A 14,163-nucleotide genomic window follows, 5' to 3' on the forward strand; every position below is an offset into this window, starting at 1 on the left:
TTTCTAGGCTGCTCTTTCATGAAGTATTCTATAGATGCAGGACTTTTGCTTTTTCAGTAGCTGCTACATACCTGGTGCTATATGACAAGGAAAACTAATCTGTAGCTGCTGCATTGGCAATGGAAAGGCCTGGAGGATTCTAGTCACTGGTAAAAACAGTTAGTGAGAGCAGCTCATGCCTGTGGCCATCACCTCCTCTCTGGGGTTTCCAGACCTGCATCTCTGTAGTATGCAGGTTGGGTTTTCAGCACAGCTTTACCATATTAGCTCAGCTCGCAAGGAGAGAGGGTGAGTGACAGATTTATTGTTTTCACTGGGGACCATGCTCACCTAGCTCACCCCAGCACTTTCACAACTTTGTCCCTACAGGTAGGAGTGTGTTCCAACATGGTTGTTAGGACAGACATCATACACTCTTCTTTGCACAGACTTTTCCAGAGCCAGGCAGAAGAGTCAGACAAGAGGTACCATGTGCTCCTACATCACATATATGACCTCAGACTCCAATATATGTCTTGTTTAGAAGGAAAAAATCCAGAAAAAAACTAGGGTGGGCCTAGTGAGATAATAAACTAGCCCTAACGTACAAATTTAACATATTTTCATTATTGTAGTTACCATATTAGTCCCATGGGGAATTAAATTTGTTTGGAATTCACCTGTCTGTACCCAGAGACACATAGCCATTCCCACTAATAAGATAGGAGGAAAGCTGGGCTAAGGTGGGACAGTGATGCTCCCTTCAGTGCAAATTCTGTTAAGAATATTGGCTGCTCTCTGCTCCCTCTGTACCTCTTGCTAGAAATTGTCCCTGCTACAGAAAACTGTCTCCTCCGGATGTCATGCCCTTCCCTGAGTTCCACAAGGTCATGATTGGTTGACCTAAAAAACCAAACCAGGACAACTCTGAGGATCTCAGCAATCTATCTCCCGGAGAAGAGGCCCAAACCTGAGTTCTCATTTCCTCTTGGTCTACTTCTTGCAATAAATCGCTAACAAACCTGTCATACGTAACTTCACAGTTCATTTTCAGGGAATATAATCTGAGTATTAATGAATATGAATGGGCTACTTCAATGCTGGCAAGCCAAGTAAATCTTGTGTTAACAATTTTTGAAAATGAGCTGCAATCACTGAAACATTTTCTATGAAATATTCCCAGTTTGGGCAAGAAAATAAAACTTTTCCAACTGTATTCCTGCATTTACTCTATTTGAATAAAGATTATTAAACTTTTGAAGGAGAGAAACATGAACATTTTAGCATACAGCCAAACTGTAGAAGGTTTAACACCACATCTGGTAAAGTACCTTTGACCCCCAAGAGAGACCAGCTCTTCAAGGTGTATCTTCTACTTAAGCAATGTATCTGAGCCAGTCGGAACTCTTACCTCTAGGACTAACCACAGCTGTCCTCCTACACAGTGATCTGCTCTGTAAAACATTCCATAAAACTTTACAACATTGGGATGATTAGGAAGAAACTGCAGAATGTTGTATTCTGCCTCAATCTCTTCATCCATATCCTAAACAGGGTAAAATAAATAAATAAATAAATAAATAAATAAACAAACACATGTTGGATTAAGTCTAATGTGTAAGGAAGGATACAAGTGTAATATCATTCTCAACTAATCACTTAAAGTATATTCATACTGTATACTTAACAGTGGATATTCATATCCTAACCAAAACTTTGTTACCTCAGTAAAACATCTTCATTACAGTCTTTTGTCTTTAATGAAACCATTATAAAATATTTTTAATTAAAAATGTCTAAATTTTGGGTCCTCCCTGGTGGTGCAGCGGGTTAAAGCACAGCGCTAAGAAGCTAAAGCCACTTCAGCATGACTTTGATCCTGGCTGGGAGGTGACCACATGGCACAGCAGACCTCTCCTGACCCACCCACTACTACCCTCGGCAGTGTACCTCATCAGTCGGCCTGTTCTGCTCTCCACTCTGTCTTGGGTGAATCCTCTCACCACCCCTGCACCTCTGGCCTATACCCCAGTTCTGTATGCATAAATAAATAAATCTTTTAAAAGATGTCTAAATTTTCAAAGCAGTTTAAAAGTAGCTTAAAGGAGCCAACCAGGATAGAACATTTACAACCTCACTGTGCAAAACAGTATACAGCTTTATAACCTCAGTGTTCAGTGCTCTGAAATAAGACACCAGGCTAGATGATTAAATAGCAGAAGCCTGAGTCACTGTAACTTACAAAGAGACCATTTTTTATAAAAACACAGGGAGGGACATACATCATTCTTTTTAAAGAATAACTTTTGAGGAGTCCAGAGGAGTAAAACCAAATGACAGAAAAAGGGACAAGAAACAGAAAGTCAAGAAATATTTCAATTCCAAGTGAAGTCCTGCTTCATTCAGATGTGATGACCAATTATGACTAATTTTGAGATTTTATGCCAGGTTTCATGAATTTATCCCTAGAATCAGTAAAGAAGTTGAAAGTTCAATGTGCAAGAAACACCATATTGTGATTACAATTACCACCGTTACTTACACTGATTGGATCCAGAATTTTCACTGCGGCCAAGCTGCCATCTTTCTTATTAGTTACCTTGTAGACCTTACCATAGGTTCCCTTGCCTATGGTCTCTATAATTTCCCAGGTATCTGTGGGATCTGGAAGTGACTCAAGTCTAAGCATTGTGGTGTTGTAATGAAATAATCCATACAGATGTTTCCTGATGAGAAAAAAACATGTTTGTTATGTATACATCAATCTTTCAGGGCAGTGAAGGAATAGCAAGCCAGGCCTCTGAGCTGGGCTCAATCCCAACACCTCTATTCCACAGAACAGAATGAAAGGAGTTATCAAGTTAACAATGCACAAAATATCAAAAAGATCTTTGGGAAAATACTACCAATGAAATGAAGGCCAAATGCCAATAGACCTAGTGAGCAATCATCTCTGCTTATTGTAAAACAAGAACAACTCACCCAAAAGAATTCATTCATAGTAGGTGTCAGTGATGGCTAAGTGGAAGGCAAACCCATCAGGCCCCACTGCCAGACCCATCATGTCCATCTGAGCATCCACAGACAAGATTAAACAAAAGTACAACAGAACAAGTATACTGTTAACAGAGCTGCCAGTCTTCTCTCTTTAAAATCAATACCTGACTTCATAAATCTGACAACTGATTAAACACTCACCCCAAACAGTAGCTGCTTACAAAGTTGTATATAAGTGGTGATAATTTGCTCTGGGAAAGCTGCTGGCACAGCCCTCCTAAGCCAAACAGTTGCCTCTGGCTAGAATATCCTTGAGGGTAGACCGTATTTAAGTGTTGGAGGCATGACAGAGCTGAGACCTCATGGAAATAGCATTGACCAAAGAAGGGTCAGGAGCAATATGGAGTGAAAGAAGCTACCTATGACAATAGAACTCTGTGGAACCCTTAGAAGTTTCCTTAGAGGCACCTGGCTTTCTGCAGTCCCTTGTATGGGGCCTTTGTCACTTATTTGGATATGAAATGAAAGGGAGACTTCAGATATTCAAACCCTTCCACTAACAAAACAACCATGTTATTAAAGTGAAGAGAACATCACATAGGAAAGAATTCCTCATTTATTCAGTAAATAAGGGTAACATTTTTCCTATATTTGCATGCACATCACTATTAGATAACTATCTGGGAAGTATGCAAAATTATTGTTACTTTAGTCACTAGGTAGATGAGTGGATGGATGAATCAGATATTTAGAAATTTTAACCTTGTGGCAATACAGTTTCTTGGAAGTTAAGGACAATTGTCTTTTTGTTTGTTTTGCTTTTAGAAGGCAAACTCATGTAGAGAGAAGCTAAGTTTCCTTATGGCAGTGGAGAAAGCAGTAAGTCAATTATTCTCTCCGTTACAGGTACAAATGAACATGGCCCCATTTCTGACAAATGCAGGGCCAGGTCTTGCACCATCAGCTCTAGATTCCTTCTATCACAAGAGGGAGAACTTGTCCAGGTTACATATCGCACAGTGCAGGGAGGAGTTTACGACTAAACTAATAGCACAGTGGATGCTTTATCTAATCAGGATTGAATTTTTCAAGACTTCCTGAGGTGTTCCTTAGTAATGGATATACTTTTAAAAAATTAGCCACAGTTACATTCTGTCTACCATGACATCATATGGTTTTTTAGTTCATAGATTTCTAGCATCACCGAATCAAACATTATGCTTCCTGATAGAATGCCCCACTATCTAACAATGATGCTGCCAAAAAACTTACTTATCTGAATCTTAACAAGCTTCCAGATTACCAATTTCAAAAAACAACATGGGGCAGGGCAACGTGTTAGATAATACTAACAATAAGCAAACTCCACACTCTAAAAGGTTCAAGAAAATCTTGACCCTGTTTATTCAGGAAAAAAAAAAGTCATAGGGTCAAATGTGTAACCCCAGGATTAAAAAGAGCTTATATATACATAATATATGTTAAGAGCTTAAACATATAATGTGGAAGAGTTACAAAAACAAGCTGTAAGACATAACAAGACAGTTATAACACTGACAAAGTATTTGATACCAGGAAGCACTCCTAATTTATGTTTTAGCTGTGATAACTGTATTTGTGTTTCTTTAAGGAAGAGCCATTATGTTTTAACACAGAAATATGTACAGTTGTAATAATATGTTGTCTGGGAAAATATGAGCACAGAAAATAAGCAAGGACACATGTGAAACAGGATTGACCACAAAGGATAAGCTGTGATGTTGGTGTACATTTAGTAGTCATATACGCAGTTATAAAGATCTTCCTCACTGCCACCCTGGGCAATATTCTAAAAAGTCTCAAAGTCTCAAGGGAGTCATGGCTTAACTCATAGGACATAGTAAGGCAATAATATAGGCCAACAGAAAAAACACCCAAGCATTTGATTCACTTGCTCATCAGAAAGTCACCTTCTCAATCCACCTCCAGACAATGGAGGCACCATCAGTCCCCCTCTGTGGCTGATGTCCCAGTCCACTCTGCTCTAAATGCAGAACTGTAGTTAGGAGAAACTAATGAACCGCTGAGTGGCACAGGAAAATCAATAGGCAGAAGAAGGCAAGTGACCTTCTGCCTGTCGCCTGTCCAACTTCTGTTCATTCTTGCTGAAGGAGGAAAACAGAAAGAGCATCAATACAGACACTGGAATGAACAAAAAGACTCATCACACAAAATCTGAGGTCATTTTCATCTTGTAGCAGAAAAATAAACCACTCCATGGCCTGAATTTGAATCTGCCCAAGGCTAAACAAAGTCACGTAAAAAAGATGAAGAAATACAAATTAATTACTGGCCCCTAAGCAGCCAGTAAAAGATCTAGAAGGAAAAATCCATGATCTTAGTGATAACAGGAATCCATGGAAGGAATCCATGGAACAAATTTCACAAGGTACCCTTAAGACTGATGTATTTAGTGAAGGAGAAAGGAAAAACTAGAGGAGAGAGGTGCTCCCAGTAAATTCCCTGTTCATTCACCTGTGTCTTTATATTTTTGATGAGTCAAAAATATAAAACTAAGTTCAGTTCTTCCAGGTTGAAGTTAGTACTATATATCCTCATCAAAGTACCTTCTGAATGTCCTGATGCTTTTTCCTTGTACTGTGCCCATCACTTCTTTCTAGTAATAAAAAACTAGGCCAATTCCAAGGAAACTGAATAACACCTCCCCTTCTTTCAATGGTATGTTATAAGTTAGACAAAATTACCAGAAATTGTATGGCTAAAACATTCAGTAAGTAGTTCTTAAATGACAATATGTAAACCTTCAACTATTTCTACAAATGATGGAAGAGTAAGAAACTCAGCTCTGCTCTGTAGTTTTCAAATTTGTTTAGAAAACCTTTAAAACTTCTGGGGTAAGTATCTATAGTAGAACAATTATACCAAATCTGATTTACATATACTTATTCAAAAATTAGAAGACACCCAGATATCTAAGTTCTTTGAAGATGAACATTAACTTTGTCATTTCTGTATTTCTTGTAGCTGACACAGAATTTGCCAAGTCCATGTTAAATTGTATATCTTCTTTTAGAATACATTATTTATGACCATCTACTTTCTACCAGTCATCTATTCTGTATGTACAATGTTCTTAAGAGATACAAAAGCATACATGTTCTGCCCAAGTCATATAAAACTACACAACATATATGACTATTATTTGTATTCTTTTTAAAAATGAAAGACTTCTGGGGTGAAATGGCAGAATGAAGCCATACCAACTTTCCTTAAAACCAGGTAAGATAAACAACGGTAACACCAAAAAAAAGAAAGAAAAAAAATCAACTCCAGGAAACAAAGTAAAAATACAATAGCAGTAATCAAAAGAAGGGGCATGGTTTCAAGCCATAACTGTGAAAAGCAGCATTCAGGGAAAAAGAAATGGAAGACCCCAGGAATCACTGCCATTCCCAACTCCCTCTCAGATTCAGCAGAGTAGGAAAGGACATACTAAATAACTTCAGCAACATTCCCTTATTTAGAAAGAAGACAGAGAAGGTGAATTAGCACAAAGAAATGAATCCAGCTACATTCACTTATATATTTAATAAGAATGAGTTTAAGAACAGTGTACATACATTAGTCAACATTAAGCTTTATGGGTCATTACAAAGAAACAAAAAAAATGATAGGCTGGTCCATGGATACACCATCCTGAATGCGCCTGAGCACATCTGATCTTGAAAATTAAGCAGGGTTGAGCCTGGGTAGTACTCGGGTGGAAATAGTAATCAGGCTGAATCCTAAAACAAATTATAACACCCAAAATATGCAGGGGAAAAATGCCACCTGCCAAGTGGGATGACCCCAGCACAGTACTTTAAACTAAACTATTTTAGAAAGAAAAGCAAACTTAATGTCCATCAACATGACTGTACCTAATGTTCAAGCCCACTCCTAAGAGGGCAGGCTTCCAACAGACACAGTCTGGTAAGGTTACTGAACATGAAAAGAATTTTTCAGGTACTTGGACACAAACACTAAAACAAAATAAACAGCAAACAAAGCAGAACAACCAGTACTCATTATCATAAAAAAGGTAATCTATGTACACAAACTTCAAAGGCAGAGAAAAGTGGGAGCAAATACTTTTATTTTCAGTCAAACTATTATCCAATAGACATTTTCAGACATGTAATAGATCAGTGGCTCTGTGAGTTCTAACAGGAAAAAATATCCTATTTGCCTCCCAATCCAAGAAATAAATTTATATGGGCCTCTAGCAAATGGTTAATAACAAAGACAGAACCTATTTATGTTTAGGGAAAGGCTAAACAATCAGAACGCAAATACTAACATTTCAATAATAAAAATTAATAATGAAGAAACTTAATAGTGATAGTCTGGGGAGAGGTAGAGAAAAAAAAGGTAGAAGTTCCTCACATTACTTTCAAAATAAATTGTAAAATTTAGAGTTAAATGTACTGTTAACCAAGTGAAATGACAGTACTATCAAAGGTAAGGAGAGAGTATCTGAGTAGGTAGTGAACAGATAATACAGGTTTATAACACGACCTAAATCTATAAAGTAATCTCTACAAGACTGAAAAGGAAACTATAAATTTTTGACATAAGTACACTTACTCATATAGATAAATACAAAGAAAAGACAATTCATGGGGTAATGGGTGGTTTGTAGGGAAGCATTAGAAGCAGAAAACAAATTAGTATTAAGATTAAATTATTTCTTTAATCAATAAGTATATGATTCTTTGATAAGGTAAAAATACAGAACAAACCAAATTGTGGAGAGCTACATGTAAAATGAATTCTCCAAGACTCATTTTAAGTCAGAAAAGTTAGAAGTAAAAAAAGGAAATCAAAGATAAATTGAGAAAATGGCAAAGAATCATAATGTTAATATCAGAAAGAATTAAAGCAAAAATATTACAGAATATAAAGGGTTGTTTGTATAGACAACAATAATTGAGCTGTTAATATGCACCATTGATTAGTTATCTGCACACTGTCAGAATGGCCAAAACTGAAATCAAAATGAGCTTGAAAGTGTTATGTTCAGCACCAAAAACAAAGTGCCAAAAATCAAAAATATAAACCTGTAAAAGAAATCAACAAGACACAATAATAGTAACATTGTTATTACTGACAGAACATGATATTAACAGAACAAAACATGACAGAACAAGGAGACAAACTAGTAAGAAATATATGTATAGTACAATCAATATGAGTAACCCAGGAGATATATACAAAGTGCTTAAAACTTCTTTCCAAGTACTGGTGGAATATTTAATGATAAATATAAGAATACATCAGTCCACAAAGCAAAGTCTCAATATACATAGGTAAATAAATATAGATAAAATGTATTATAATCTCAGCACAGGCAAGGGATCTTCCAAGCATATGAGGGAAAATGATATACACAGATGCATAACAGTTAAAAATATTCTGACAGTTTAACACTTTTCCAAAAACAAACTAAGAAAAAATACTTGTATAAGGAGCTAGTTTTCTTGTTCTAGCAAGAGTATGTACAGAAAGAAAAGGAATAACCTATGGAAAAGCAAAAATATGATAGACTCAGGAAAGATACTAAATCTCACTCATATTTTGAAGTGTAAATCAAAACATTGATAGGCCATTTATATCCTACAAGCTCATAGGATTTCATTAAAACTTGATAATATTCAGTGTTGGGAAGGACCTGGAAAAAAATACTCAGATAATATGAGTATAAATTAGCACAAATATTTTTTAGGAGAATAGTCAAAATCTATTAAATATCCATTTTCTTTCTCTGCAATTTTACTTGTAAGCATTTATCCCATGTATATAAATTAAAAACACACTTAGATTCATCATACTAATAGAGTGAAAAAGGAAACCCACTTAATCCTCTCATTAGATATAGAAAAAATACTTGACAAAATTCAACACCCACTCAGGATTTAAAAAAAAGAAACAACCCTCAGTAAATTAGGAATGGAGGGGTTCTGCTTCAACCTGATAAAGATATATAAGAAATAACTAAAATTAAGCTCATAATAACATAATAATACAGTAATGAACTGAAAGCTTTCACACTGAGATCAAGACCAAGGCAGGTGTGTCTATTCACACCTTTTCTATTCAACTTGTAATAGAGTCAGTACAATAAGGTAAATCTGAATTAAAAGCATTCAGAAAAGAGACTAGAGAAGAAAAAATAAAATGGTCTTTATTTGTAGCAACATAATCATCTACATAAAAAAGTGATGGAATTTTCAAAAAAGCTTTTAAAATTAATGAGTTTATCCAAGTTATAGGATATGAGGTCAATAGTTTTTAACCATTTTGATATACTCTCTAGTATATACCTATTTTATGCTAAAAGTTGTTGAAACAATTGTACTGCCATAAACAAAAAGAAACAAAGAATCATTACCCTTATCTCATACCATATAAAAAATAAAGCTGAAATTGATCACAGAACAAATGTAAAAGGTAAAACTATTAATTTACAGTAGATATACAAGGATATTCACCATAACAATACTTCTCATAGAAAATTCAAACACAATCTTAAAGTCCATCATTATGGAGAAATTAAATAATGCATTGCAATTACAAAAACTGAAATAATCTAGTCACAAATAACTACTTAAAGGTAAATTTTGTGTTATCTAATAAGGAAAGAATGCTATATGCTAAAAAATAATTTTTTGAGGGCATTAAACAGTAAGGATCTCGTGTAAATAAAAAATTTACATTTGTGGCCATTTTATGTTTATGTGTATATATCTCTATGTGTATATCTTCATAAACATACTTTTCAGAAGTCTACAAAGGAAATTTTAGACTTTAGGAAGAAGTATCAGAAAACAGGAGAAAAACAGAACGAACCTTCCTTGAGAGAAGACTGACAAGCTGATTCGCTCAAAATTTCAGGCCCTCTGAAGCCTGGTAAGCTTTGTTATCTTTAGATATGCATGAAATTTTCTCCTGCATTCTTCTAACAAACTGCCCTTTTCATGAGCCCATTTGAATCCTCACCAGCATGTTTTAGTCTCTAGAAATCCAAAGTGACTGACCTATACCCTGATAATATCCCATATTACTCCATTGTGGAGGAACAGTCTTACCTTCTTGAAAATACAGCAATCTGAAGTAAGTACCCTGTGAACTCCTAGGCAGTTAGTCAAGCCTAGCAAGTGTGATTTAAATAGAAACTTGTCCAGCAACATTTTATACCTGTGGCATAAAATTCATGATGAAGATCTTCATTTCTGTGTATGACATTTAGAATTTTTTTCCAAATGTTACAGTATTTTATACATGAGTCACAAGTCATAGAAGAATTGCTTTCAAAGCTAGAGAATAGCTTGAAAAAAGTCAGAAAGTGATCAGGGAAGATTTAGAGTAAATTTATACAAATATTAAATAAACAGTCAGGGATACACAATAAAAGAAAACACATGTTATACAAATGCAAACAAATTAGTCAATAATTGCAAACTAACATATAGGTCAGTGAGTGATGTGATTGATGGTAAAGAGACGGGTAAGAGACAGCATTTGTAGGAACTGGCATCTTCAAAAACAGAACCAATTTGCACAAAGCTAGATTGAACCCACTCAAGTAAAGCTGAAAGTCCTTCTCATCAGAAGGTCTTTCCTAATTTTCCCCATTATAATGATTCCACTGTAATTTTTCCTTTTTCTAGCACTTATAATATTGTCTAACAAATACTATCCAAACATTAGTCTTCTTCATCAGTGAGGTCTTAAAGAACACAAACCATGCCTTAATTTTTTCTGCCTCATGGGGAAATACTCCTGGCCAAAGACTCATGAGCAAATACCAAAGTAAATATGCAATAAATACTTAGTGCAGGATTAAAAATATGAACTTTAAAAATCAATGGTTTTAATTTTTAAAAAATTGTGGAAAGAAAGAAATCAAAACTGAAAGTAGTCACAACATATACAACATATACAAAGGATCATATCAGAGTTTTATAAACAATTATATGACAACAAAATGGACAATCTAGAAGAACTAATATAAATATATAACCTTCTTTGGCTGAATCAGAAAGAAAACAGATCTCTAACCAGATGGCTTCACTGGTGAGTTCTACCCAACTTTCAAAGAACTAATCCCTCCCTATCTTTCTCAATCTCTTCCATAAAATTGTAAAAAGAACATCCTGACCACAATCTATTTTGAGGTCTACATTATCCTGATTCCAAAACCAGACATCAGAAAATTATAGATCTTTGATGACTATAAATGTGAAAAAGATCATTTTAATACACACAGATCTCAGTAGATGCAGAATATATATTTAACAAGATTTCAAATCCCTTGATAAAAATCCTTAATATGGGCACTAGAAGTAATAAATAAAAAGCTATTAGAAATAATTAATGAATACAGTGAAGTGGCAGGCTACAAAAATATATAAAAATCTGTTGCTTCGGGCCCTCCCTGGTGGCACAGTGGGTTAAAGTACAGCACTAAGAAACTTAAGCCACTTCTGCATGAGTTCTATCCCCACCTGCTCCCCTCAGCAGTATACTTTGTTGATATGCCTGTTCTGCTCCCCACTCTGTTTCTGGTGAATCCTGTCACCCTCTGCATCTCTAGAGAGGCCTGTACCCCAGTTCTGGATGAATAAATAAATCGTTTTTAAAAAATCTGTTGCTTTTATATATAATTAAACTAGCAGAAAAAAATCAAGAAACAATCCATTTACAATCACATAATAAATTAAATACCTTAGATAAATTTAACCAAAAAAGGGCAAGATCTGTATACAGAAAACTGAAAGACACGTTGCAAGAAATAGAAGATATGAAGAAACAAGATGGGAAGATATTCCATGCTCATGGGTTGGAAGAGTTATCATCAAAATGGCCATCTTACCCAAAGCAATATACAGATTCACTACCATCTCTACCAAAATCATGAGAATTTCTTCACAGAAATAGAACAGAATAATCTTGAAACTTGGAGCAAAATAGTAACACACACATTAGAGGAATGAACAAAAATAGAAGTATCACAGTCTCCAAAAAAGCAAGCAAGAAAACAAGAGATACTCCAAACTAAAAACCTTCTACAGAGTTTAAAAAAAAAAAAAAAAAGCTTGCCATCAACATGAAAATACACCCCACTGAATGGGAGAAGATATCTGCACATCACACATCTCATGAGAGGTTAAAACCCATAATTTATAAAGAATATGTAAAAATCAATAAAAATAAACAACCCAATTAAAAAAGTATGTTAAAAGATCTAAACAGACACTTCTACAAAGAAGTTATGTGAATTTGTGGATTTTGTTATTTGTTATGTTATTTGTTGATTTTGGTTGATGTGGGCTTGAAATAAGGTGGGGTTGGGGAGAAAGAAAGGGGAGAGAAATTTAGGGGAAAATACTAATAATCAACAAATTTGGGGGCCAGGGAACCATAAACTATAAAAGGAAAAAGATAAAAGCAGAATTTTAAAATAGGTTAACAATTTGAGCCTAAGTGGTTGGAAGATAGAGTCACAGAAGTGGGGAGCCCTGGAGGAGAAATGGTTCTGAGAAGAGACTCAGAGCTCTGTTTGGGATCCACTAAGTTAAAGGTTAACAAGAAAGAAAGGGAAAAAAAAAAAAAAGAACTAACTCAAGAATCAGCTTGTGCTGGGAAAGCTGATTAGAGAATCATCTGAAAAAGAGTACATCTACATCTACCCATGGCAACAGTGGAGTTTCCTCAGCAGAGGTGTGTCATGGTGACAGAGAGGAGCAAGGATAGAAACCCACACATCGGTACAACAAAGCAGAAGAGCCAGGAGAAGGGCCAACAGGGAGATAGGGGGGAAAAGAAAGCAGAAGATTTTCAAGAAGTAGGGCTAAACAGGGACTGAAAATGCCACTGAGAAGGACTTCTGAAATGTCTGGAATTTTGTTCAAAACGGGCATGGTGAGGAAGAAAGTCAGATTCAAGGGGGCTCCAGATGACAGTGGCGAGAAGGGCGTGGATGTGAACTGTCTGTGAGCTAGAAGGAAGACTTCCTAAATGATGCCCACATGGTACAGCCAGAGCTGTACCTTGCAGGGCAGCTGAGCCCAGCACAGTCGTTCTAAGCTGCAGGGCCTCCTGTGCTCACGGAGTTGGGTAGAGGCCAAGCTTTTTATTTTAAAAAAACTCACAGATAAATCACTGTCATAATTTTCATGGGCTAAAAGTCATTTGTCACTTAAGTGTTTAACTTTTGCAAAAATAGTTTCTGTAAATGAAAGTCTCATTTACTTAACTAAAAATAAATATTTCATATGTGGAAGTGACCATACTTTACATTCTGTAACATTCTGTTACCAAAGACATAAGCGACTGAAAAAAATACTAATGCATAGAACACATTCTGTAAAATACTCACTTTTATTTAGAGAAGAAATTCTATTTTTTTGTAAAACCCTATGCTCCAAGGTGAAATATCACTGCTGTAAATTGAATGTCTGTCTCCTGTTCCATTTTCATATGTTGAAGCTCTACTCTCTCATGTAATGGTATTTGGAGGTGGTGCATTAGGAAGAGGTTAGGTCATTGGGGGCAGCCCTCCTGAATGGGACTCAGGCCCTTCTAAGAGTCATGAACAGACCATTCATCTCTCTTTGCATGTGACAAGAAGGTGGTAGTCTATAAACCTAAGTGGACTCTCAATAGAAACCAAGCTGCTGGTACCATGATTTTGGACTGCCCATCCTCCACATCTGTGAGAATGTTCTGTTTAAATCACTACTGTTATGGACAATACTGAAGACTGTATCACCCATTAAGAGCAAAAAGCATGTGATTTGATCATTGAAGGCTATGTATGGATGAGAAGGAAATCTTTCCAATTTATAAGATTCTATAATCAAAAAAGTTTTAAATTACTGGACACCTGACACTTACAGCCAACAGAACCAACTCAAGTTCCATGAAATCATTGGGCAAATGAACCCCTCACTGCCATTACCAGGCACCTCCTGCAGGGCTCCACTCTCAGCCCCTTCAGCCCCTCCCAGTGTTCAAACCCACCATGTCTTCCACCTGAACTACAGCCTGGGTCTCCTTACTGTCAGCAGCTTCTGTTCTTGACCTATATACTCCACACAGCTAAAAAGGAGTATTTTTAAAATAAAATTCTACTGCATTTAGAAC

General features: G+C 35.9%; 1 protein-coding gene across 1 annotated transcript in view; it reads right to left on the minus strand.

Annotated features, from left to right (window-relative positions):
- MYO3B (myosin IIIB) overlaps positions 1-10,129 on the minus strand; it is a 354,102-nt gene extending 343,973 nt beyond the window's left edge. Inside the window, exons 1-3 of the mRNA XM_012725499.1 lie at positions 10,104-10,129; positions 2,522-2,705; positions 1,391-1,525 (exon numbers count right to left, since the gene is read on the minus strand). Of these exons, the coding sequence (XP_012580953.1) occupies positions 1,391-1,525; positions 2,522-2,668 (282 nt within the window). The 5' untranslated portion in view covers positions 2,669-2,705; positions 10,104-10,129. The remainder of the gene's footprint in view (positions 1-1,390; positions 1,526-2,521; positions 2,706-10,103) is intronic.
- Positions 10,130-14,163: the final 4,034 nt, after the last annotated feature.

Source organism: Condylura cristata, unplaced genomic scaffold (genome assembly GCF_000260355.1).
Source record: "Condylura cristata isolate star-nosed mole 26May11 unplaced genomic scaffold, ConCri1.0 scaffold00002, whole genome shotgun sequence".
NCBI classification, from domain to species: Eukaryota; Metazoa; Chordata; class Mammalia; order Eulipotyphla; family Talpidae; genus Condylura; species Condylura cristata.